The sequence below is a fragment of the Oncorhynchus clarkii genome, chromosome 27 (assembly GCF_045791955.1).
Source record: "Oncorhynchus clarkii lewisi isolate Uvic-CL-2024 chromosome 27, UVic_Ocla_1.0, whole genome shotgun sequence".
Classification (NCBI taxonomy): domain Eukaryota; kingdom Metazoa; phylum Chordata; class Actinopteri; order Salmoniformes; family Salmonidae; genus Oncorhynchus; species Oncorhynchus clarkii.
In genome coordinates this window covers 27,928,565-27,955,750 of record NC_092173.1, presented here as the reverse complement: position 1 = coordinate 27,955,750, position 27,186 = coordinate 27,928,565, and the positions used below count along the sequence as shown (strand labels likewise).

The following is a 27,186-nucleotide window of genomic DNA, read 5'->3' as shown; positions in this document are numbered from 1 at the left end:
GCCTAGAGAGATAGGATGCTCCTGCCTAGAGAGATGGGAGGCTGCTGCCTAGAGAAATAGGAGGCTGCTGCCTAGAGAGCTGGGAGGTTGCTGCTTAGAAATGCTGCTGCTGCCTAGAGAGATGGAAGGCTGCTGCCTAGAGAGATTTGAGGATGCTGCCTAGAGAGATAGAGGCTGCTGCCTAGAGCAATAGGATGTTCCTGCCTTGAAAGATAGGAGGCTGCTACCTAGAGAGATAGGAGGCAGCTGCCTAGAGAGATAGGAGGCTAATTCCTAGATAGATAGGATGCTCCTGCCTAGAGATAGAGGATGCTCCTGCCTAGAGAGAAGGAGGCTCCCGCCTAGAGAGATAGGATGCTCCTGCCTAGAGAGATAGGATGTTCCTGCCTAGAAAGATAGGATGCAGCTGCCTAGAGAGATAGGAGGCTAATGCCTAGAGAGATAGGATGCTGCTGCCTAGAGAGATGGGAGGCAGCTGCCTAGAGAGATAGGAGGCTAATGCCTAGAGAGATAGGATGCTGCTGCCTAGAGAGATGGGAGGTTGCTGCCTAGAGAGATAGGTGGCTAATGCCTAGAGAGATAGGACGCTGCTGCTTAGAGAGGCTGCTGCTGCCTAGAGAGATGGGAGGCTGCTGCCCAGAGAGAGGACGCTGCTGCCTAGAGAGATGGGAGGCTGCTGTCTAGAGAGATGGAAGGCTGCTGCCTAGAGAGATAGGAGGCTGCTGCCTAGAGAGATAGGAGGCTGCTGCCGAGAGAGATAGGAGGCTACTGCCTAGATAGATAGGATGCTGCTGCCTAGAGAGATGGGAGGCTGCTGCCTGGAGAGATGGGTGGCTGCTGCCTTGAGAGATGGGAGGCTGCTGCCTAGATATATAGGAGGCTGCTGCCTAGAGAGATAGGAGGCCGCTGCCTAGAGATATAGGAGGCTTCTGCCTAGAGAGATGGGAGGCGGCTGCGTAGAGAAATAGGAGTCTGCTTTCTAGAGAGATGGGAGGCAGCTGCCCAGAGAGATAGGACACTGCTGCCTAGAGAGATGGGAGGCTCCTGTCTGGAGAGATGGGAGGCTGCTGCCTTGAGAGATGGGAGGCTGCTGCCTAGAGAGATGGGAGGTTGCTGCCTAGATATATAGGAGGCTGCTGCCCAAAGAGATAGGACACTGCTGCCTAGAGAGATGGGAGGCTGCTGCCTAGAGAGATAGGAGGCAACTGCATATAGAGATAGGGGCAGCTGCCTAGAGAGAAGGAGGCTCCTGCCTAGAGAGATAGGAGGCAGCTGCCTAGAGAGTTAGGAGGCTGCTGCCTAGAGAGATAGGAGGCAGCTGCCTAGAGAGATAGGAGGCAGCTGCCTAAGGGGAGGCTCCTGCCTAGAGAGATAGGATGCTCCTGCCTAGAGAGATGGGAGGCTTCTGCCTAGAGAAATAGGAGGCTGCTGCCTAGAGAGCTGGGAGGTTGCTGCTTAGAAATGCTGCTGCTGCCTAGAGAGATGGAAGTCTGCTTCCTAGAGAGATGGGAGGCTGCTGCCTAGAGAGATAGGAGGCTGCTGCCTAGAGAGATATGAGGATGCTGCCTAGAGAAAGGGGAGGCTGCTGCCCAGAGACATAGGACGCTGCTGCCTAGAGAGATGGGAGGCTGCTTCTTAAAGAAATGGGATGCTGCTTCCTAGAGAGATGGGAGCCTGCTGCCTAGAAAGATGGAAGGCTGCTGCCTAGAGAGATTTGAGGATGCTGCCTAGAGAGATAGAGGCTGCTGCCTAGAGCAATAGGATGTTCCTGCCTAGAAAGATAGGAGGCTGCTGCCTAGAGAGAGAGGAGGCAGCTGCCTAGAGAGATAGGAGGCTAATTCCTAGATAGATAGGATGCTCCTGCCTAGAGATAGAGGATGCTCCTGCCTAGAGAGAAGGAGGCTCCCGTCTAGAGAGATAGGATGCTCCTGCCTAGAGAGATAGGATGTTCCTGCCTAGAAAGATAGGATGCAGCTGCCTAGAGAGATAGGAGGCTAATGCCTAGAGAGATAGGATGCTGCTGCCTAGAGAGATGGGAGGCAGCTGCCTAGAGAGATAGGAGGCTAATGCCTAGAGAGATAGGATGCTGCTGCCTAGAGAGATGGGAGGTTGCTGCCTAGAGAGATAGGTGGCTAATGCCTAGAGAGATAGGACGCTGCTGCTTAGAGAGGCTGCTGCTGCCTAGAGAGATGGGAGGCTGCTGCCCAGAGAGAGGACGCTGCTGCCTAGAGAGATGGGAGGCTGCTGTCTAGAGAGATGGAAGGCTGCTGCCTAGAGAGATAGGAGGCTGCTGCCTAGAGTGATAGGAGGCTTCTGCCTAGATAGCATGCTGCTGCCTAGAGAGATGGGAGGCTCCTGCCTGGAGAGATGGGAGGCTGCTGCCTTGAGAGATGGGAGGCTGCTGCCTAGAGAGATGGGAGGTTGCTGCCTAGATATATAGGAGGCTGCTGCCTAGAGAGATAGGACTCCGCTGCCTAGAGATATAGGAGGCTGCTGCCCAGAGAGATAGGAGGCTGCTGCCTAGAGAGATAGGAGGCAGCTGCCTATAGAGATAGGGGCAGCTGCCTAGAGAGAAGGATGCTCCTGCCTAGTGAGATAGGATGCTCCTGCCTAGAGAGATAGGAGGCAGCTGCCTAGAAAGTTAGGAGGCTGCTGCCTAGAGAGATAGGAGGCAGCTGCCTAGAGAGATAGGAGGCAGCTGCCTAGAGAGGAGGCTCCTGCCTAGAGAGATAGGATGCTCCTGCCTAGAGAGATGGGAGGCTGCTGCCTAGAGAAATAGGAGGCTGCTGCCTAGAGAGATGGGAGGTTGCTGCTTAGAAATGCTGCTGCTGCATAGAGAGATGGAAGTCTGCTTCCTATAGAGATGGGAGGCTAATGCCTAGAGAGATGGGATGCTGCTGCCTAGAGAGATGGGAGGCTGCTGCCTAGAGAAATAGGATGCTGCTGCCTAGAGAGATGGGAGGTTGCTGCTTAGAAATGCTGCTGCTGCATAGAGAGATAGGAGGCTGCTGCCTAGAGAGATAGGAGGCTAATGCCTAGAGAGATGGGATGCTGCTGCCTAGAGAGATGGGATGTCGCTGCCTACAGAGATAGGAGGCTGCTGCCTATAGAAATTGGAGGCTTCTGCCGAGAGAGAGAGTGGAGGTTGCTGCTTAGAGGGGCTGCTGCTGCCTAGAGAGATGGGAGGCTGCTGCCAAGAGAGATGGGAGGCTGCTGCCTAGAGAGATAGGAGGCAGCTGCCTAGAGAGGAGGCTCCTTCCTAGAGAAATAGGATGCTCCTGCCTAGATAGATGGGAGGCTGCTGCCTAGAGAGATGGGAGGCTGCTTCTTAAAGAAATTGGAGGCTGAGCCTAGAGAGATAGGACGCTGCTGCCTATAGAGATTGGAGGCTTCTGCCGAGAGAGAGAGTGGAGGTTGCTGCTTAGAGGGGCTGCTGCTGCCTAGAGAGATGGGAGGCTGCTGCCAAGAGACTTAGGACGCTGCTGCCTAGAGAGATGGGAGGCTGCTGCCTAGAGAGATGGAAGGCTGCTGCATAGAGAGATAGGAAGCTGTTGCCTAGAGAGATGGGAGGCTGCTGCCCAGAGAGATAGGACGCTGCAGCCTAGAGCGATGGGAGGCTGCTTCTTAAAGAAATGGGAGTCTGCTGCCTAGAGAGATGGGAGGCTGCTGCCTAAAGAGATAGGAGGCTTCTGCCTTTAGAGATAGGAGGCTGCTGCCTATATATATTGGAGGCTGCTGCCTAGAGAGATAGGAGGCAGCTGCCTAGAGAGATAGGAGGCTAATGCCTAGAGAGATAGGATGCTCCTGCCTAGAGAGAGAGGATGCTCCTGCCTAGAGAGAAGGAGGCTCCTGCCTACAGAGATAGGATGCTCCTGCCTAGAGAGATAGGATGTTCCTGCCTAGAGAGAAGGAGGCTCCTGCCTAGAGAGATGGGAGTCTGCTGCCTAGAGAGATAGGAGGCTACTGCCTAGAGAGATGGGAGGTTGCTGCCTAGATATATAGGAGGCTGCTGCCTAGAGAGATAGGAGGCTACTGCCTAGAGAGATGGGAGGCTGCTGCCTAGAGAAATAGGAATCTGCTGCCTAGAGAGATAGGAGGTTGCTGCTTAGAGAGGCTGCTGCTGCCTAGAGAGATGGGAGGTTGCTGCCCAGAGAGATAGGACACTGCTGCCTAGAGAGATGGGAGGCTGCTGCCTATAGAGATAGGGGCAGCTGCCTAGAGAGAAGGAGGCTCCTGCCTAGAGAGATAGGATGCTCCTGCCTAGAGAGACAGGAGGCTACTTCCTAGAGAGATGGGAGGTTGCTGCCTAGATATATAGGAGGCTGCTGCCTAGAGAGATACGAGGCCGCTGCCTAGAGATATAGGAGGCTTCTGCCTAGAGAGATGGGAGGCTGCTGCCTAAAGAAATAGGAGTCTGCTGCCTAGAGAGATAGGAGGTTGCTGCTTAGAGAGGCTGCTGCTGCCTAGAGAGATGGGAGGTTGCTGCCCAGAGAGATAGGACACTGCTGCCTAGAGAGATGGGAGGCTGCTGCCTAGAGATAAGGAGGCTCCTGTCTAGAGAGATAGGATGCTCCTGCCTAGAGAGATAGGAGGCAGCTGCCTAGAGAGTTAGGAGGCTGCTTCCTAGAGAGATAGGAGGCAGCTGCCTACAGAGGAGGCTCCTGCCTAGAGAGATAGGATGCTCCTGCCTAGAGAGATAGGAGGCTGCTGCCTAGAGAGATAGGAGGCTAATGCCTAGAGAGATGGGATGCTGCTGCCTAGAGAGATGGGATGTCGCTGCCTACAGAGATAGGAGGCTGCTGCCTATAGAAATTGGAGGCTTCTGCCGAGATAGAGAGTGGAGGTTGCTGCTTAGAGGGGCTGCTGCTGCCTAGAGAGATGGGAGGCTGCTGCCAAGATAATTAGGACGCTGCTGCCTAGAGAGATGGGAGGCTGCTGCCTAGAGAGATAGGAGGCAGCTGCCTAGAGAGGAGGCTCCTTCCTAGAGAAATAGGATGCTCCTGCCTAGATAGATGGGAGGCTGCTGCCTAGTGAGATGGGAGGCTGCTTCTTAAAGAAATTGGAGGCTGAGCCTAGAGAGATAGGACGCTGCTGCCTATAGAGATTGGAGGCTTCTGCCGAGAGAGAGAGTGGAGGTTGCTGCTTAGAGGGGCTGCTGCTGCCTAGAGAGATGGGAGGCTGCTGCCAAGAGACTTAGGACGCTGCTGCCTAGAGAGATGGGAGGCTGCTGCTTAAAGAGATGGGAGCCTCCTGCCTAGAGAGGTGGGAGGCTGCTGCCTAGAGAGATGGAAGGCTGCTGCATAGAGAGATAGGAAGCTGTTGCCTAGAGAGATGGGAGGCTGCTGCCCAGAGAGATAGGACGCTGCAGCCTAGAGCGATGGGAGGCTGCTTCTTAAAGAAATGGGAGTCTGCTGCCTAGAGAGATGGGAGGCTGCTGCCTAAAGAGATAGGAGGCTTCTGCCTTTAGAGATAGGAGGCTGCTGCCTATATATATTGGAGGCTGCTGCCTAGAGAGATAGGAGGCAGCTGCCTAGAGAGATAGGAGGCTAATGCCTAGAGAGATAGGATGCTCCTGCCTAGAGAGAGAGGATGCTCCTGCCTAGAGAGATAGGAGGCTGCTGCCTAGAGAGATAGGATGCTCCTGCCTAGAGAGATAGGATGTTCCTGCCTAGAGAGAAGGAGGCTCCTGCCTAGAGAGATGGGAGTCTGCTGCCTAGAGAGATAGGAGGCTACTGCCTAGAGAGATGGGAGGCTGCTGCCTAGAGAAATAGGAATCTGCTGCCTAGAGAGATAGGAGGTTGCTGCCTAGATATATAGGAGGCTGCTGCCTAGAGAGATAGGAGGCTACTGCCTAGAGAGATGGGAGGCTGCTGCCTAGAGAAATAGGAATCTGCTGCCTAGAGAGATAGGAGGTTGCTGCTTAGAGAGGCTGCTGCTGCCTAGAGAGATGGGAGGTTGCTGCCCAGAGAGATAGGACACTGCTGCCTAGAGAGATGGGAGGCTGCTGCCTATAGAGATAGGGGCAGCTGCCTAGAGAGAAGGAGGCTCCTGCCTAGAGAGATAGGATGCTCCTGCCTAGAGAGACAGGAGGCTACTTCCTAGAGAGATGGGAGGTTGCTGCCTAGATATATAGGAGGCTGCTGCCTAGAGAGATACGAGGCCGCTGCCTAGAGATATAGGAGGCTTCTGCCTAGAGAGATGGGAGGCTGCTGCCTAAAGAAATAGGAGTCTGCTGCCTAGAGAGATAGGAGGTTGCTGCTTAGAGAGGCTGCTGCTGCCTAGAGAGATGGGAGGTTGCTGCCCAGAGAGATAGGACACTGCTGCCTAGAGAGATGGGAGGCTGCTGCCTAGAGATAAGGAGGCTCCTGTCTAGAGAGATAGGATGCTCCTGCCTAGAGAGATAGGAGGCAGCTGCCTAGAGAGTTAGGAGGCTGCTTCCTAGAGAGATAGGAGGCAGCTGCCTACAGAGGAGGCTCCTGCCTAGAGAGATAGGATGCTCCTGCCTAGAGAGATAGGAGGCTGCTGCCTAGAGAGATAGGAGGCTAATGCCTAGAGAGATGGGATGCTGCTGCCTAGAGAGATGGGATGTCGCTGCCTACAGAGATAGGAGGCTGCTGCCTATAGAAATTGGAGGCTTCTGCCGAGATAGAGAGTGGAGGTTGCTGCTTAGAGGGGCTGCTGCTGCCTAGAGAGATGGGAGGCTGCTGCCAAGATAATTAGGACGCTGCTGCCTAGAGAGATGGGAGGCTGCTGCCTAGAGAGATAGGAGGCAGCTGCCTAGAGAGGAGGCTCCTTCCTAGAGAAATAGGATGCTCCTGCCTAGATAGATGGGAGGCTGCTGCCTAGTGAGATGGGAGGCTGCTTCTTAAAGAAATTGGAGGCTGAGCCTAGAGAGATAGGACGCTGCTGCCTATAGAGATTGGAGGCTTCTGCCGAGAGAGAGAGTGGAGGTTGCTGCTTAGAGGGGCTGCTGCTGCCTAGAGAGATGGGAGGCTGCTGCCAAGAGACTTAGGACGCTGCTGCCTAGAGAGATGGGAGGCTGCTGCTTAAAGAGATGGGAGCCTCCTGCCTAGAGAGGTGGGAGGCTGCTGCCTAGAGAGATGGAAGGCTGCTGCATAGAGAGATAGGAAGCTGTTGCCTAGAGAGATGGGAGGCTGCTGCCCAGAGAGATAGGACGCTGCAGCCTAGAGCGATGGGAGGCTGCTTCTTAAAGAAATGGGAGTCTGCTGCCTAGAGAGATGGGAGGCTGCTGCCTAAAGAGATAGGAGGCTTCTGCCTTTAGAGATAGGAGGCTGCTGCCTATATATATTGGAGGCTGCTGCCTAGAGAGATAGGAGGCAGCTGCCTAGAGAGATAGGAGGCTAATGCCTAGAGAGATAGGATGCTCCTGCCTAGAGAGAGAGGATGCTCCTGCCTAGAGAGATAGGAGGCTGCTGCCTAGAGAGATAGGAGGCTAATGCCTAGAGAGACAGGATGCTCCTGCCTAGAGAGAGAGGATGCTCCTGCCTAGAGAGAAGGAGGCTCCTGCCTACAGAGATAGGATGCTCCTGCCTAGAGAGATAGGATGTTCCTGCCTAGAGAGAAGGAGGCTCCTGCCTAGAGAGATGGGAGTCTGCTGCCTAGAGAGATGGGAGGTTGCTGCCTAGATATATAGGAGGCTGCTGCCTAGAGAGATAGGAGGCCGCTGCCTAGAGATATAGGAGGCTTCTGCCTAGAGAGATGGGAGGCTGCTGCCTAGAGAAATAGGAATCTGCTGCCTAGAGAGATAGGAGGAAGCTGCCTAGAGAGATAGGATGCTCCTGCCTAGAGCGATAGGAGGCCGTTGCCTAGAGATATAGGAGGCTTCTGCCTAGAGAGATGGGAGGCGGCTGCGTAGAGAAATAGGAGTCTGCTTTCTAGAGAGATGGGAGGCAGCTGCCTATAGAGATAGGGGCAGCTGCCTAGAGAGAAGGAGGCTCCTGCCTAGAGAGATAGGATGCTCCTGCCAAGAGAGATAGGAGGCTACTGCCTAGAGAGATAGGAGGCTTCTGCCTAGATAGATAGCATGCTGCTGCCTAGAGAGATGGGAGGCTCCTGCCTGGAGAGATGGGAGGCTGCTGCCTTGAGAGATGGGAGGCTGCTGCCTAGAGAGATGGGAGGTTGCTGCCTAGATATATAGGAGGCTGCTGCCTAGAGAGATAGGACTCCGCTGCCTAGAGATATAGGAGGCTGCTGCCCAGAGAGATAGGAGGCTGCTGCCTAGAGAGATAGGAGGCAGCTGCCTATAGAGATAGGGGCAGCTGCCTAGAGAGAAGGATGCTCCTGCCTAGTGAGATAGGATGCTCCTGCCTAGAGAGATAGGAGGCAGCTGCCTAGAAAGTTAGGAGGCTGCTGCCTAGAGAGATAGGAGGCAGCTGCCTAGAGAGATAGGAGGCAGCTGCCTAGAGAGGAGGCTCCTGCCTAGAGAGATAGGATGCTCCTGCCTAGAGAGATGGGAGGCTGCTGCCTAGAGAAATAGGAGGCTGCTGCCTAGAGAGATGGGAGGTTGCTGCTTAGAAATGCTGCTGCTGCATAGCGAGATGGAAGTCTGCTTCCTATAGAGATGGGAGGCTACTGCCTAGAGAGATAGGAGGCTGCTGCCTAGAGAGATAGGAGGCTAATGCCTAGAGAGATGGGATGCTGCTGCCTAGAGAGATGGGATGTCGCTGCCTACAGAGATAGGAGGCTGCTGCCTATAGAAATTGGAGGCTTCTGCCGAGAGAGAGAGTGGAGGTTGCTGCTTAGAGGGGCTGCTGCTGCCTAGAGAGATGGGAGGCTGCTGCCAAGATACTTAGGACGCTGCTGCCTAGAGAGATGGGAGGCTGCTGCCTAGAGAGATAGGAGGCAGCTGCCTAGAGAGGAGGCTCCTTCCTAGAGAAATAGGATGCTCCTGCCTAGATAGATGGGAGGCTGCTGCCTAGAGAGATGGGAGGCAGCTGCCTATAGAGATAGGGGCAGCTGCCTAGAGAGAAGGAGGCTCCTGCCTAGAGAGATAGGATGCTCCTGCCAAGAGAGATAGGAGGCTACTGCCTAGAGAGATAGGAGGCTTCTGCCTAGATAGATAGCATGCTGCTGCCTAGAGAGATGGGAGGCTCCTGCCTGGAGAGATGGGAGGCTGCTGCCTTGAGAGATGGGAGGCTGCTGCCTAGAGAGATGGGAGGTTGCTGCCTAGATATATAGGAGGCTGCTGCCTAGAGAGATAGGACTCCGCTGCCTAGAGATATAGGAGGCTGCTGCCCAGAGAGATAGGAGGCTGCTGCCTAGAGAGATAGGAGGCAGCTGCCTATAGAGATAGGGGCAGCTGCCTAGAGAGAAGGATGCTCCTGCCTAGTGAGATAGGATGCTCCTGCCTAGAGAGATAGGAGGCAGCTGCCTAGAAAGTTAGGAGGCTGCTGCCTAGAGAGATAGGAGGCAGCTGCCTAGAGAGATAGGAGGCAGCTGCCTAGAGAGGAGGCTCCTGCCTAGAGAGATAGGATGCTCCTGCCTAGAGAGATGGGAGGCTGCTGCCTAGAGAAATAGGAGGCTGCTGCCTAGAGAGATGGGAGGTTGCTGCTTAGAAATGCTGCTGCTGCATAGAGAGATGGAAGTCTGCTTCCTATAGAGATGGGAGGCTACTGCCTAGAGAGATAGGAGGCTAATGCCTAGAGAGATGGGATGCTGCTGCCTAGAGAGATGGGATGTCGCTGCCTACAGAGATAGGAGGCTGCTGCCTATAGAAATTGGAGGCTTCTGCCGAGAGAGAGAGTGGAGGTTGCTGCTTAGAGGGGCTGCTGCTGCCTAGAGAGATGGGAGGCTGCTGCCAAGATACTTAGGACGCTGCTGCCTAGAGAGATGGGAGGCTGCTGCCTAGAGAGATAGGAGGCAGCTGCCTAGAGAGGAGGCTCCTTCCTAGAGAAATAGGATGCTCCTGCCTAGATAGATGGGAGGCTGCTGCCTAGAGAGATGGGAGGCTGCTTCTTAAAGAAATTGGAGGCTGAGCCTAGAGAGATAGGACGCTGCTGCCTATAGAGATTGGAGGCTTCTGCCGAGAGAGAGAGTGTGGAGGTTGCTGCTTAGAGGGGCTGCTGCTGCCTAGAGAGATGGGAGGCTGCTGCCAAGAGACTTAGGACGCTGCTGCCTAGAGAGATGGGAGGCTGCTGCTTAAAGAGATGGGAGCCTCCTGCCTAGAGAGATGGGAGGCTGCTGCCTAGAGAGATGGAAGGCTGCTGCATAGAGAGATAGGAAGCTTTTGCCTAGAGAGATGGGAGGCTGCTGCCCAGAGAGATAGGACGCTGCAGCCTAGAGCGATGGGAGGCTGCTTCTTAAAGAAATGGGAGTCTGCTGCCTAGAGAGATGGGAGGCTGCTGCCTAAAGAGATAGGAGGCTTCTGCCTTTAGAGATAGGAGGCTGCTGCCTATATATATTGGAGGCTGCTGCCTAGAGAGATAGGAGGCAGCTGCCTAGAGAGATAGGAGGCTAATGCCTAGAGAGATAGGATGCTCCTGCCTAGAGAGATAGGAGGCTGCTGCCTAGAGAGATAGAAGGCTAAAACTCCATCCCACCAAAACAGGTTTCAAACAGTTCTTACACTAAAAGGATATTATCATAAATTTCACAACTTCACAGTATTATTCCAACCTCAGTGTGAAAATATACACTGAGTGTACAAAACATTAGGTACATTGAGTTATTATTATTTTTTAATTTTACCCCCTTTTTCTCCCCAATTTCGTGGTATCCAATTGTTGTAGTGGCTACTATCTTGTCTCATCGCTACAACTCCCATACGGGCTCGGGAGAGACGAAGGAAATACACACGGAAAGCTGGGAAGGTGAGGCAGACCAAAACGCAGCATGGTTATAGTTCATGGTTCTTTAATAAGAAAACTCAACCATGAACAAACTACAAAACAATAAACGTGAAAGCCGTAACAGTCCTAACTGGTGCATAAAACACAAAGACAGGAAACAATCACCCACAAAATCACCAAAGAATATGGCTGCCTAAATATGGTTCCCAAGCAGAGACAACAATAAACACCTGCCTCTGATTGAGAACCAATCTAGACAACCATAGACTTACCTAGACACCTAAACTGAACACAACCCCATAAATCTACAAAAAACCCTAGACAAGACACATAAATCACCCATATCACACCCTGGCCTAACCAAAATAATAAAGAAAACAAAGATAACTAAGGCCAGGGCGTGACAGCAGTGCTGCAGTTTTTGACACACTCAAACCGGTTAGTCTATGTCATGGAAAGAGCTTTCTACTGTCAGTGCATATAAAACACAGGAAAATCCTGTTTTTGACTGCACTGATCTTCTAAGTAGAAAATATGCAACAATGTTGCATTTTAAAAGCCATTTATATTTAATGACGTGCACTTTAATATAGACCACATGGAGAATTCAATCAATCAGATTTGTTAATATTAATAGATTTGCTAAAGTGCCTAAATTCCAAATTTGACACCACGCCGGCACCACGCATCAGGCCTCCAGTGCGCCTCCAGGGTCCAGTACTCCCTGTTCCTCCTCCCCGCACTCGCCCTGAGGTGCGTGTCCCCAGCCCTGTACCACCAGTGCCGGCACCACGCACCAGGCCTACAGTGCGCCTCGTCAGTCCAGAGCGTCCGGCGACAGTGCCCAGTCCAGAGCGTCCGGCAACAGTACCCAGTCCAGAGCGTCCGGCAACAGTACCCAGTCCAGAGCATCCGGCAACAGTACCCAGTCCAGAGCGTCCGGCAACAGTACCCAGCCCAGAGCGTCCGGCTACAGTACCCAGTCCAGAGCGTCCGGCTACAGTACCCAGTCCAGAGCGTCCGGCGACAGTACCCAGTCCAGAGCGTCCGGCTACAGTACCCAGCCCAGAGCGTCCGGCTACAGTACCCAGCCCAGAGCGTCCGGCTACAGTACCCAGCCCAGAGCGTCCGGCTACAGTCTACAGACCGGAACCTCCTACGACGGGCCGCAGACCGGAACCTCCTACGTTGGGTCGCAGTCCGGAACCTACCACGACGGGTCATCATCCGGATCCGCCAGAGTCTCCCTCCAGTCCGGATCCGCCAGAGTCTCCCTCCAGTCCGGATCCGCCAGAGTCTCCCTCCAGTCCGGATCCGCCAGAGTCTCCCTCCAGTCCGGATCCGCCAGCCAGCCAGGAGACGCCAGAGCCGTCAGCCAACCAGGAGCTGCCGTTGCCGCCTGTCACGCCGGCGATGCTGGAATCTCCCTCTTGTCCGGAGCCGCCAGAGCCGCTCCTCAGTCCAGTGACGCCCTCTACGATGATCTTCAGTCTGGGGCCCGCTGCGAGGGTCCCCGCTCCAGAGGCGCCACCTAAGTGGGCCAAGACTGAGGTAGAGCGGGGTCCACGTCCTGCACCCGAGCCGCCTCTGTGAAAAAGGCCCACCCGGACCCTCCCCTTTAGATTAGGTTTTGCGGCCAGAGTCCGCACCTTTGTGGGGGGGTACTGTCATGCCCTGACCTGAGTATTCTTTGTTTTCTTTATTGTTTTGGTTAGGTCAGGTTGTGACATGGGTGATGTATGTGTTTTTTGTACTGTCTAGGGGTTTTGTAGGTTTTTGGGGTTGTTGACTATCTAGGTGTTATATATGTCTATGGTTGCCTAGATTGGTTCTCAATTAGAGGCAGGTGTGTATCGTTGTCTCTGATTGGGAACCATATTTAGGCAGCCATCTTTGGGTAATTTGTGGGTTATTGTCTATGTCTAGTTGCCTGTGTCTGCACTGTTTATATACAGCGTCACGGTCATTTGTTGTTTTGTAAGTTTGATTTAGTGTTCTTTCTTCATTAAATATAGAAGATGTATTCATATCACGCTGCGCCTTGGTCTCCTCCATTCAATGAACGTGACACATACACATGTTTAGCAGATGTCAGGTTGCAGTTGGAAATTAGATCTTGTTTTCAACTAGCTTACCTGGTTAAATAAAGGTGAAATAAATGTTAAATAAAAAATTGTCAGTGTAGTGAAATTCTTGTAAAAAAAACAAGTTGCTTAGGGGCTGGAAGCGCGGCTGCCCTATCATTCGGCGCCATCTTTCATCTGTAAAGCCCTAGTTATTTTGTATGTTGTATGTATGTTCTGAAGATTAATGAAATAAAGGTTTAAAAAAAATGCAAATAAACCTAGCCCTCATTTTAAGATCAACCGATCATCTGAACTGAACTCTTGTTTTAATATGGTGAAACTATTCCTTTTAAACAATGAGACATTGAACATCTAGTGAAATCAGTGTAAAAGCAGGTGGACGGACTGGTTCTACTCTTTAAAAAAAAAAAAAAAAAATTTGTGGTGAAAAACTGGGTGGGTGGAGCAGAACACGTCAACCCTGTTATCCATAGATAAACAGGCTAGACATGTCTAAACAATTCACTTTTTTTTGAATTTTTTTACTTGCATTCAATTGCCCCTCCCTGTTGCACACAAGCTTCCATCCCATTATCACAAGGGAATTTATGGCTGATTTAAGGTGAAATCGTCAACCCTGATACTTTTTTTTACACATTTTTTTATTTATTTAACCTCTTGTTTTTATTAGGTTCAACATATGCTCTTTATGACATCATTTTTTTGCCCCACCAAGTCACACATCTCATAAGGCACCGAATTGGTGGAATGACCCCCCTGCCCCTTTCTGTCCTGTATCAGGGATCTTTATCTCTCTGGAGTATAACAATGACACCTTACCTAAGAAGAAAATGCCTTCCTCCTGATGCTGATGATAGTGAGGGAAAATCCCAGCTTGTTATCGGAGTAGAGGTTCTTGTTTGTGGAATTTCCTGCCTCTCTCTGTCCCCCTGTATGCCCCTCCCACCCTTATCTGCCCCCCCCCCCCTCCCGCCCCTCTCAGTCCCCCTCCCTGCCCTTCCCTGCCCCTCTCTGTTACCCCCCCCCCCCCCCCCTCCCTGCCCCTCCATCCCACTCCCTCCCCCTTCCTGCCCAGTATCGGGGATCTTTGTCCCTCTAGAATATAAAAGACTGACAGACTTCACCTGAGAGACAACCTGCCTCCTCTTCTACATATTTTCTTCCTCCATCCATTCATCTATCTCTCCATCTCACCAACAGATCTACGAGGAAGAGAAATAAGAATTGAGAGAAGGAGGACAAACAGAGAGAAGAGCCCAAAACGACAAAACAGAGGACAGACAGTCAAACAACGAGGGAAGAATTTAACCACAGAGAGAGTGACAACAGACAGAGAACATGCTCTTCAAAGTACAGGTAAGCACCAGTCACTATTGTCACTCACTATGCATATAACCTATATGAGAATTATATGAAATTATTGATATTTATAGTATGGGTCTCTCTCTATCCCATTCCCTGTCAGTGTGTCTGGTTAGAGACCTAGAAAGGATGTTGTTGACTGTTGGTGATGTGTGTGGCTGTAATATGTGCTATATGGACACCAGGCATTAACTGATTAATCATACATTGATATATGTTAGTCTCTCTCTATTCCCACTGACCGTCAGTGTGTGAGGTTAGAAGCCGAGAGAGAATAAAGTTGTATGTATGTCTGTCTGTCTGTCTGTCTGTCTGTCTGTCTGTCTGTCTGTGATTTGTATGGTGAATACTTCAAGACTCAAGCTTTATCATCTTATACGATCAGGTGTTTTTTTTTATAATTTGATGTAGTCATGGGGAATTCTGTTTTAATGACTCACGTCACACCTGGCTACACACAGCTCCCCAAGCTGTTTTATGTTCATTCTCTCTCTCTATCTTTCTCTCTATCCGTCTGTCAGGACTGTATTACTGACATATGGCTGTCTGTTTGTGTGTTTGTCAGAGATCCATCAGACCCATGTCTGCTACACTGAGAGGACTCCACCAGCCTGCCCTGGAAGGTAAGCTCTGCTCAGCACTCTACTCTGTACTGTGTACTCTCAGCTGTCGCCATCCTGTGTTAGGATTTTCCTTTATCACAATATCAAAACACACACACACACACACACACACACACACACACACACAGACACATACACTGGCTTGGATATGAGAAAGCTTATGTTTGACAGTAGTAAATATTGGTCTGTTCTGTTCTATTCATACAGGATGTGTTGGTCAGGTCTATACTGTACATAGACCTAGGCTACATAGACCTACATTGACATAGGCTGTCTGTGTTGATTCTCTAACTCTCCTCTGTTTCTCCGTCTCAGTTCAGATGTGAATAAACTGAGCTTAGAACATACTGGGGAGGTTTTAAACATTCCTGTCTACTCCTGTCCTCGTCTCCCTTCTCCCCTCTCCTCGTCCTCGTCAACACCTCTCCCCTTTTCCCTCTCTCCTCCTCCTCTCCCCCTTTCTTCCTTCCCCTTTCCACCTCTCCTCCCTCACCCCTCACTCCCCCTCCGCCTCCTCCTCTCCTCCCCCTCATCCTCCTTCTCTCCTCATCATCCTCCTCATCACTCTTCATTTCCTCCCATCCCCCTCCTCTCCTCCTTCCTTCCAGTGATACAGCGTCCAGCCTCAGAGGACAGTGTGACGGACAGTTTTGGACAGTTTATCCAGGGTGTCCAGCCCCACCATCTGACCCCCACCCTGCTCCACCGTAGCAAGAGGATGGTTCTGGACTCCATCGGAGTGGGACTACTGGGCAGCACCACACACGTCTTCCAGCTGGCCCTACAGCACTGTCAGGTGAGATAATAGAATGGATACTTTATTGTCCATTGGTTACATCAGAAACTTGTCTTCTGCCTTTCCCAACACCCGATATACACACGCACACACGTTGAGAGGCACAGGGTCAGCCGCACAGAGCACCCCTGGATACAGAGCAATTGTGGGGGGTTAAGTGCCTTGCTCAAGGGCCCAACGGCAGGCGATGGTGTATGGGCTCAGAGACTAGCAGCTTCTCAACTGCTAGTTCAGTTCCATTCCCATTTTTGTGTCGCCTGAGACTTGAACCAGCATCTTTCAGCTTCCTTTTCTCCTCGTCTCCTTCCCTTCACCCTTCACCCTACCCCTAACTGATGTGAAAGCAGATAGCTTGTAGTGATGTCAGTCTACCAGGTTGGCACACCAGTGCAGATGAAGGAGAGGACACAACATGAAGAGGCAAGGGCTTTCCCTTACTGACAGCTCAGCCCAGTGTTGTAACAGTGTGTAAGAGACAGCTTGCAGACAACACACAGTCACTGGAACTAGGGTTAAGGTTAGACAGAGACAGTTGACAGACTACATAACTGTTAGAGGCAGACACTCTGTCATCACTTAGTCAGGACAGGAATGAAGGAATGTACTCTGTAAAAATTGGTCACTCACAGTCCCCATGGCGATTAAGTTCATGTGTAGCTGTGTGGAAACACAGCGTGATATGGACACAGTGTTGTTAGGAAGAGGAGAAAAACAGGTTGTTTTAACAGTTATGTTGTCCATCTGTTCTTTCTCTCTACCTCTCCCTACTATCTCTCCTGTGTCCTGCAGCACATGTATGCTCCCGATGATGTCAGTTCTGTTTACGGACGCAGAGGAATCAGACTCTCCCCAACCCTTGCTGCCTTCGTCAATGGAGTGGCCGTGAGTAGATACATCTACAGTAGATCTGTATAGACATGAGTGTAGATATACGTAAGGTAGAAGACCATAAACACTGTAGCGGAGAGACAGTAGCTACGGTGGTAGGAACCAAAAATCTCAAATTATGACTCATCAGACCAAAGTACAGATCTAATGTCCATTGCTCGTGTACCACAGATACCTTAATGTCTTAAAGTAGTGATGGAATGTTCCTGTTGCTTATTTGAGCTGTTCTTGCCATAATATGGACTTGGTCTTATACCATCACCACCACCACCACCACAATCATTCAGCCACGCAACCTGGAAAAAGGAACCCCTCAACCTTCACCTTCTGTTTATCTGTTGTCTGTTGTGTTTGGGCTAACTGTGCCTATTGTGTGCCTGTTGCGTGTCGGTTGTCCTGTACAGACCCACTCCATGGACTTTGACGACACCTGGCACCCTGCTACTCACCCGTCGGGGGCGGTCCTTCCTGCCCTACTGGCAGTCAGCGATATGCTGCCCAACAACAGAAAGCCTAGTGGGCGGGACTTCCTGTTGGCCTTCAACGTTGGGATAGAGGTCCAGGGACGCCTGATGAGGTTCTCCAACGAGGCTCAGAATATCCCCAAGAGGTGAGGACTGGACCATTTCTCTGGTGCTCTCTATGGGGCTGTAAAATACAGTATTCTCAATGCCTACAGGTCTGTTTGTGTGGTATTCTACCAGCCTGCCTCTGGGATAGGAGAAGCTCAGTGGCTAGTCTAATTTGTTTAGTTTAACAGGTGGATTCTCTCAGACATAGGTGTTTAAACACCATTACAGCCGTTCTACTGTGTTTACACTGTGAGAATGTGGTGAAATGACTTATCATTTGTTAAATCCCTCAATACCGCTAAAACAGACTCTCAGCCTCTCCTCCCTACGCAGACCTAAACTGTATAGACCAGATGGCTGTCCTGTCCAGTAGTATTCCATTATGCACTAGACAGACACCTGTCCTCACTTTAGACAAATGCAAGTTAGCGTTTTTTTATCAGGAATCTTGTTCTGGAGGCAGCTCTGCAGAGTGGTCACTATTTGGCACAGGCACAAAGTCATACAATCAGATTTGAAACCTAACCGTAACCTTAACCACACTGCTATTCCTATTGCCTAACTCTAACCTTAAATTAAGACCAAGAAGCTAATATTTGTTTTCATGAATATAGCCAATTTTGATTTTGCAGCTGGCCTATCTAAGGGGAAAGCGCTCAGTTCTGCCTCCAGGACAAGATCCACGACAATAAACGTCAACCTGCTAGACAGACACTTGTACTCACTGGTCCAGGAATCATTTAATAATGACTGAGACAGACACTTTACTCAAGATTACTCAATTAGGCTGCTACTAAAATAGACATGTTTATTTTAGTTTTAGTTTAGTCATCAACCTGTGCTTCCAAAACATCTGATCTCTCTCTGTCCCCCCCCCCCCCTCTGTCCCTCCCTCTCTCCACCCCCCTTCCACACCCCTACCCTCCCTCCAGATTCCACCCCCCCACCGTCGTGGGTACTCTGGGTAGTGCTGCAGCCTGCGCCCGCCTCCTCTCTCTGGAACGCTCTCAGTGTAGCCACGCCCTGGCCATCGCTGCCAGCCTATCAGGAGCCCCCATGGCGAATGCGGCCACCCAGTCTAAACCCCTCCACATCGGAAACGCTGCGCGGCTGGGGCTGGAGGCGGCTCTGCTGTCCTCAATAGGACTGGAGGCTTCTCCCAGGGTCCTGGATGACACCTCCGGGGTCGCGGGGTTCAGTGCCTTCTACGAGGACTACGCCCCACAGCCTTTGACCTCTCCAGAGGAGGCGGGGTTGCGGTTCCTACTAGAGGACCAGGACATGGGGTTCAAGAGGTTCCCGGCCCACCTGGGGATGCACTGGGTGGCCGACGCTGCTGCCTCAGTGCACAAGCTACTGCTGGGGGAGCTGGGGTCACAGGGGATGGGGCGAGGGTCACAGGTTGTAGGTCAGGTGCAGGACATCTTGCTGAGGGTTCCCCACTCCAAGTACATTAACCGTCCATTCCCGGAGTCGGAGCACCAGGCCAGACACTCCTTCCAGTTCAATGCCTGCTCTGCACTGCTGGATGGGGAGGTCACCGTGTTCTCATTCTCCCAGGAGGCACTACAGCGTCCCGACCTGCTGGCCTTGCTGGGGCGTGTCCGCGTTGAGCATCCCCATGACAACCCGGCTAACTTTGACAACATGTATGGCGAGGTGCAGGTGACGCTGGTGGGTGGGGATGTGCTGAAGGGACGCTGTGATACTTTCTATGGTCACTGGCGCAACCCGCTGACCAATGAGAGCCTGAAGAAGAAGTTCTGTAGCAATGCTGGTGCGGTCCTACCCAGGGAAAAGGTGGAGGGGCTGATTGAGGCTGTAGAGGGACTGGACAGACTGGAGGACTGCTCTCCTCTACTGGCACAGCTGCAGTGAAACACACACACATCACAGACGTGCACACACACACACAGACACACACACACACACACACACACACACACACACAAACAAATATACACCTCATCACATCACTCTTTTCTGACCAGCTGATCTTTCTGCATTTCACATCAGGTGTCTATAGACATATACAGGCCATGAGCTTGCATCTTCAGGTGTGCATGACTTATGTTGGTTTTGGATGTTCTGTTTGCCAGTGGTGTAAAGTAGTTAAGTAAAAATACTTTAAACTACTACTTAAGTAGTTTTTGGGGGTTTTCATTTTATTTCACCATGGACTCACTAAACACAAATGCTTCATTTGTAAATGATGTCTGAGTATTGGAGTGTGCCCCTGACTATCCGTAAATAAATACAAAATACTACTTTTAGAAGTAAAGTAACATTACTTTTTATACTTAGGTATATATTTTAATTACATTTACTTTTGATACTTAAGTATATTTCAAATCAAATACTTTTAGACTTTTGCTCAATAAGTATTTTACTGGGTGACTTTCACTTTCACTTGAGTCATTTTCTGTTAAGGCATCTTTACTTTTACTCAAGTATGAAAATTGGGTACTTTTTCCACCACTGCTGTTTACTATAGTGTCATGAAGGGACTTTGCTTGTAGCATTTTAACACTTTCTACTGTGAGACAAGTTATGATGAAGAATCTACTTCCAATGTGAGGGAAGAGACATTTAACTGCATTGAATGATTTAAAGAATTAAAGCTAAATTAAGTTCAAATTAAGAATCTACCTCCAATGTGAGGGAGGTGGGATAGACTATAGGTGATTAACTTTAACTGTACATGAAATTATCTAAACAACCAAAGCTAAATTATTATAACGTTCTGTACATTTTACTGCATCCATTTATGTATTTACTGTGTTTACTTGACAATGTATCTCTACCGTTCTGTGTGGATTGGGAGAATGGAAACAATTAATTTGAAGGATGGCTGTGCTATAGATGTACTGTATATGTACATCAAATTAATGTACTTCATTTTCTTATTCTGTATTTTGAGATTACATTTTGAGATTATATTATATCAATTGTGTATTATTCTATACTTTCATCTCTAAATATAAAGGCTGAAAACTCTGCATCTCACCTGTTTTCTCCTCTTTGTTTAACTCACTGTATCAGAAGCACTATTTTCACTCTGCTAACAAATATATTGTTTTTCAGATATTGTAAAAACATGAACCATCAACCCAGTGTCACATATTTTCCTGGTTGTAGTTTCTAAGGGAAAATATACATGTTATTTTCTCATCCTCGATTTCAGATCCTAATGGTCAGTATATTATTGTGGTTGGGACACTGTATTCCAGTGAGAGCATAAACTGGCGCTCACTTTTTTGGGTGTGCATATCAGAACGTTTCCACATAGAAATCGATACATTCTATTATGGTTTTCCTGGTAGCCTATTGGTTTTCATGGTTGTAAATGGAACAGTACATATTGGAAACATGTTCAGGCTGGCATAGCTTAATTGATTACATGGGTCGAATTTGATCAGAAGTGTATTGTGCCATATGACAACTTGTTGCTGTACTCGTGAGCGGCATGGGTACGCTCCAACCTGTCACTTCAAAAGCACTCAATTAATGGTCTTGGAGACTCAACACCTGAACTTTACGGTTGTGATATAGCTTGATATAAGCAGAATTCTAGCTGTCCAGATAGAGTTGACCATATGTGTTTTAACAGTAACATTGCTGTTTATTTGACTTTATTTCCAAGATGGCGTAGCAATGCAGACGTGGTTTGTTGTCCTCTTGTTTACTTTTTGTATTTTTCGTCTTTTTTTAAACATATTTCAATATATTTTCAATCTCTTTTCCATTTTTTTATTAAATACAGTGCCTTGCGAAAGTATTCGGCCCCCTTGAACTTTGCGACCTTTTGCCACATTTCAGGCTTCAAACATAAAGATATAAAACTGTATTTTTTTGTGAAGAATCAACAACAAGTGGGACACAATCATGAAGTGGAACGACATTTATTGGATATTTCAAACTTTTTTAACAAATCAAAAACTGAAAAATTGGGCGTGCAAAATTATTCAGCCCCTTTACTTTCAGTGCAGCAAACTCTCTCCAGAAGTTCAGTGAGGATCTCTGAATGATCCAATGTTGACCTAAATGACTAATGATGATAAATACAATCCACCTGTGTGTAATCAAGTCTCCGTATAAATGCACCTGCACTGTGATAGTCTCAGAGGTCCGTTAAAAGCGCAGAGAGCATCATGAAGAACAAGGAACACACCAGGCAGGTCCGAGATACTGTTGTGAAGAAGTTTAAAGCCGGATTTGGATACAAAAATATTTCCCAAGCTTTAAACATCCCAAGGAGCACTGTGCAAGCGATAATATTGAAATGGAAGGAGTATCAGACCACTGCAAATCTACCAAGACCTGGCCGTCCCTCTAAACTTTCAGCTCATACAAGGAGAAGACTGATCAGAGATGCAGCCAAGAGGCCCATGATCACTCTGGATGAACTGCAGAGATCTACAGCTGAGGTGGGAGACTCTGTCCATAGGACAACAATCAGTCATATATTGCACAAATCTGGCCTTTATGGAAGAGTGGCAAGAAGAAAGCCATTTCTTAAAGATATCCATAAAAAGTGTCGTTTAAAGTTTGCCACAAGCCACCTGGGAGACACACCAAACATGTGGAAGAAGGTGCTCTGGTCGGATGAAACCAAAATTGAACTTTTTGGCAACAATGCAAAACGTTATGTTTGGCGTAAAAGCAACACAGCTCATCACCCTGAACACACCATCCCCACTGTCAAACATGGTGGTGGCAGCATCATGGTTTGGGCCTGCTTTTCTTCAGCAGGGACAGGGAAGATGGTTAAAATTGATGGGAAGATGGATGGAGCCAAATACAGGACCATTCTGGAAGAAAACCTGATGGAGTCTGCAAAAGACCTGAGACTGAGACTGGGACCTGAGACTTCCAACAAGACAATGATCCAAAACATAAAGCAAAATCTACAATGGAATGGTTAAAAAATAAACATATCCAGGTGTTAGAATGGCCAAGTCAAAGTCCAGACCTGAATCCAATTGAGAATCTGTGGAAAGAACTGAAAACTGCTGTTCACAAATGCTCTCCATCCAACCTCACTGAGCTCGAGCTGTTTTGCAAGGAGGAATGGGAAAAAATTACAGTCTCTCGATGTGCAAAACTGCCTCGACTTACAGCTGTAATCGCAGCAAAAGGTGGCGCTACAAAGTATTAACTTAAGGGGGCTGAATAATTTTGCACGCCCAATTTTTCAGTTTTTGATTTGTTAAAAAAGTTTGAAATATCCAATAAATGTCGTTCCACTTCATGATTGTGTCCCACTTGTTGTTGATTCTTCACAAAAAAATACAGTTTTATATCTTTATGTTTGAAGCCTGAAATGTGGCAAAAGGTCGCAAAGTTCAAGGGGGCCGAATACTTTCGCAAGGCACTGTATACCTTCCGGTAACCCGCCTCACCCAATGTGACACGGATCCGCTATTTTTTAGACCTTATAGCCAGAACCTCCATCAAAAGCTAGCCATCAGAAGCTAAGCAGCTAATTAGCTACTAGCTATTTAGTCATTGTTAGTCACTGCTAGCAGCCTTTACCTTCAGCACAGACACCAGCTGTTTTTTTTGCCTGGATAATACTTGCCAGCCTGCCTGTATCGGACTGTTTTCTCCACTACAATGCCAGATTCCTGATCACTCGGCTACTCAGCCGATGCCTCCCGGACTCTACCCCTAACACGGCTAGAATCCACTACTCCACCAGATCCTTGCCGTAAGCTCTGGACCTTTGCATCGGATCATCGCTGCTCGCTACCTGCTGCCGAGTGGCTATTGTGGCTAACGCCCCTGCCCCGAAGCTAGCACCAGTTAGCCGCGAGTCAGGCGCATCTCCCGGCTAGCAAACAAAATTACTACAACTACAATACCTCTTTCGCCATCTGGCCCGGACCCTATGTTGACACAGTGCCCCGCCATACCACCACGACTGGTCCGCCGACGTAACTCCATCCGCTGTGCCCTCAACCGGCCTTTGCTGGACGTCGGAGCAGACGCTTCTAGTTACCCTGGCCTGCTAACTTTAAACGCTGTGTCTCCAGCGTGCTAGCGTTGTAGAGACTACCCCGCGGCTTCCCTGTTCCATCTATTGCTGTTCACTGGACCCTATGATCACTTGGCTACATAGCTGATGCCTGCTGGACTGTTCATTAATCACAGTACTCCATTTTGTTTATTTTTTTTTATCTGTTGGCCCCTGCCTTGAACTCAGGCCCTGTGTGTAGTTAACCAACCCTCTCTGCCTATTCATAGACATTTTACCTGTTGTTGTTGTCCTAGCTGATTAGCTGTTGTTGTTTTACCCATTGTTGTCTTAGCTAGCTCTCCCAATCAACACCTGGGATTTCTTTATGCCTCACTTTATGTCTCTCTCAAATGTCAATATGCCTTGTTCACTGTTGTTTAGGATAGTTATCATTGTTTTAGTTTACTGCGGAGCCCCTAGTCCCACTCAACATGCCTCAGATACCTCCTTTGTCCCACCTCCCACACATGCGGTGACCTCACCCAGCATAACTAGCCCGTCCAGAGATGCAACCTCTCTTATCATCACTCTGTGCCTGGGCTTAGCTCCACTGCACCCGCACCCCACCATACCCCGGTCTGTACATTATGCCCTGAATATATTCTATGAGACCCAGAAATCTGGTCCTTTAATACTCTGTCCCCAACGCACTAGATGACCAGTTTTGATAGCCTTTAGCCGTACCCTCATCCTACTCCTCCTCTGTTCCTCGGGTGATGTGGAGGTTAACCCAGGCCCTGCGTGTCCCAGGCACTCTCATTTGTTGACTTCTGTAACTTTGTTTCATGCATGTCAACATCATAAGCACCCTCCCTAAATGTATTTTACTCTAGCTTTAGCACACTCCACCAACCATGATGCCCTTTCCATGTCTGAATCCTGGCTTAGGAAGGCCACCAACAATTCTGAGATTTCCATACCCAACTACAACATTTTCCATCAAGATAGAACTGCCAAAGGGGGAGGAGTTGCAATCTACTCCAGAAATAGCCTGCAAAGTTCTGTCATACTTTCCAGGTCTATGCCCAAACAGTTCGAGCTTCTAATTAAAAAAATGTATCTCTCCAGAAATAAGTCTCTCACTGTTGCCCCCTGTTATATACCTCCCTCAGCTCCCAGCTGTGCACTGGACACCATATGTGAATTGATTTCCCCCCCATCTATCTTCAAAGTTTGTTCTGTTAGGTGACCAAAACTGGGATATGCTTAACACCCCGGCAGTCCTACAATCTAAGCTAGATGCCCTCAATCTCACACAAATTATCAAGGAACCCACCAGGTACAACCCATAATCCGTAAACATGGTTACCCTCATAGATATTTTCCTGACCAACTTGCCCTCCAAATATACGTCTGTTGTTTTCAATCAGGATCTCAGTGATCACTGCCTCATTACCTGCATCCACTATGGGTCCGCAGTCAAACGACGACCAACCATCACTGTCAAACGCTCCCTAAAACAGAAAGGCAAACAGGCCTTTCTAATCGACCTGGCCCGGGTATCCTGGAAGGATATTGACCTCATCCCGTCAGTCGAGGATGCCTGGTTGTTCTTTAAAAATAATTTCCTCACCATCTTGAATAAGCATGCCAATTTCAAAAAATGTAGAACTAAGAACGGATATAGCCCTTGGTTCACTCCAGACCTGACTGCCCTTGACCAGCACAAAACATCCTGTAGCGGGCTGCACTAGCATCAAATAGTCCCCGCGATATGCAACTTTTCAGGGAAGTCAGGAACCAATACACGCAGTCAGTCAAACAGAAATTTGCATCCTGTAGCTCTAACTCCAAAAAGTTTTGGGACACTAAAGTCCATGGAGAATAAGAGCTGCCCACTGCACTGAGGCTAGGTAACACTGTCACCACCGATAAATCCACAATAATCGAGAATTTCAAGAAGCATTTCTCTACTGCCGGCCATTATGCACCTCAGCCACGCTCAAGGTACTAAATGATATCATAACCGCCATCGATAAAAGACAGTACTGTGCAGCTGTCTTCATCGACCTGGCCAAGGCTTTTGACTCTGTCAATCACCGTATTCTAATCGTCAGACTCAATAGCCTTGGTTTCTCAAATGACTGCCTCGCCTGGTTCACCAACTACTACTCAGACAGAGTTCAGTGTGTCAAATCGGAGGGCCTGTTGTCCGGACCTTTGACAGTCTCTATTGGGGTACCACAGAGTTCAATTCTCATGCATACGCTTTTCTCTGTATATATCAACGATGTCGCTCTTACTGGGGGTGATTCCCTGATCCACCTCTACGCAGACGACACCATTCTGTATACATCTGGCCCTTCTTTGGACACTGTGCTAACGAACCTCCAAACAAGCTTCAATGCCATACAACACTCCTTCCGTGGCCTCCAACTGCTCTTAAACGCTAGTAAAACCAAATGCATGCTTTTCGCTGCCCGCACCCAGCCGCCTGACTAGCGGACGGTTCTGACCAAGAATATGTGGATAACTACAAATTCCTAGGTGTCTGGCTAGACTGTAAACTCTCATTCCAGACGCATATTAAACATCTCCAATCCAAAATTAAATCTAGAATCGGCTTCCTATTTCGCAACAAAGCCTCCTTCACTCACGCCGCCAAACATACCCTCGTAAAACTGACTATCCTACCGATCCTCGACTTCGGCAATGTCATTTTCAAAATAGCTTCCAATACTCTACTCAGCAAACTGGATGCAGTCTATCATCAGTTTTGTCACCAAAGCCCCTTATATTGTCGCCAGACCCACTGGCTCCAGGTCATCTATAAGTCTATGCTAGATAAAGCTCCGCCTTATCTCAGCTCACTGGTCACGATAACAACACCCACCCATAGCACGCGCTCCAGCAGGTATATCTCACTGGTCATCCCCACAGCCAACACCTCGTTTGGCCGCCTTTCCTTCCAGTTCTCTGCCTCCAATGACTGGAACGAATTGCAAAAATCTCTGAAGCTGGAGCCTTATATTTCTTTTACTAACTTTAAACATCAGCTATCTGAGCAGCTAACCGATTGCTGCAGCTGTACATAGCCCATCTGTAAAGAGCCCACCCAATCTACCTACCTCATCCCCATATTGTTTTTATTTACATTCTGCTCTTTTGCACACCAGTATTTCTACTTGCACATCACCATCTACTCATCTATCACGCCAGTGTTAATTTGCTAAATTGTAATTACGTCGCTACTATGGCCTATTTATTGCCTTACCTCCTCACGCCATTTGTACACACTGTATATATACTTTCTTTTTTTCTATTGTGTTATTGACTGTCCTCTTGTTTATTCCATGTGTAACTCTGTGTTGTTGTTTGTGTCGCACTGCTTTGTTTTATCTTGGCCAGGTCACAGTTGTAAATGAGAACTTGTTCTCAACTAGCCTACCTGGTTAAATAAAGGTGAAATAAAAATAAATAAAGGCATTTTTTTCACAGTGGCATCGTTATGCTAAGCTGTTAATGGTATCAAAGCCAAAATTCTGAACACTTTATCTAGCCTAAACAACTGCAGATGGGTAACCCCATGCTACAGCCATCTATAGCCTAATCACTGTCTGTAATCACTATCTGTAAAGATGTGCACTGAGAGTCGGGATTCAAGTTCAGGGAGGGAGTGTTTTAATAAATAAACTCAACATAAAACATGAACAACACACAGATTTAACACTGGAACAGAAACAATAACGCCTGGGGAAGGAACCAAAGGGAGTGACATATATAGGGAAGGTAATCAGGGAAGTGATGGAGTCCAGGTGAGTGTGATGACGTACATGTGTGCGTAACGATGGTGACAGGTGTGCGCCATAATGAGCAGCCTGGTAACCTAGAGGCCGGAGAGGGAGCACACATGACACTATCCTACATCAGTTAGGCTACAGGAGAATTGTCATTGCTAATAGCACACCTGCCTGAAAATATATAGACTATAGCGTTTGGTGAAAGAGACAGTCCTAAAAATACAACTTTTTGCCAAAATTAGCTCATTTATGGAGGAATATTAGCAGGTGCGTGGTGTGCGCTGACCTCTA

General features: G+C 48.9%; 1 protein-coding gene across 1 annotated transcript; it reads left to right on the top strand.

Annotated features, from left to right (window-relative positions):
• Positions 1-14,233: 14,233 nt before the first annotated feature.
• Positions 14,234-19,014, top strand: LOC139385752 (cis-aconitate decarboxylase-like). The gene is made up of 6 exons (XM_071131017.1): positions 14,234-14,251; positions 14,823-14,880; positions 15,489-15,676; positions 16,466-16,558; positions 16,969-17,174; positions 18,069-19,014. The coding sequence occupies exons 1-6, from the start codon at positions 14,234-14,236 to the stop codon at positions 19,012-19,014; spliced, it is 1,509 nt and encodes a 502-aa protein (XP_070987118.1).
• The last annotated feature ends 8,172 nt before the right edge of the window (positions 19,015-27,186 follow it).

What these genes read in the sequence shown, in the direction of transcription:
- LOC139385752 (XM_071131017.1), top strand. An exon ending in TGGCCCTACAGCACTGTCAG is followed by an intron (nt 15,677 to 16,465) that starts GTGAGATAATAG and finishes TGTGTCCTGCAG; the next exon opens with CACATGTATGCTCCCGATGA. An exon ending in CCTTCGTCAATGGAGTGGCC is followed by an intron (nt 16,559 to 16,968) that starts GTGAGTAGATAC and finishes TGTCCTGTACAG; the next exon opens with ACCCACTCCATGGACTTTGA.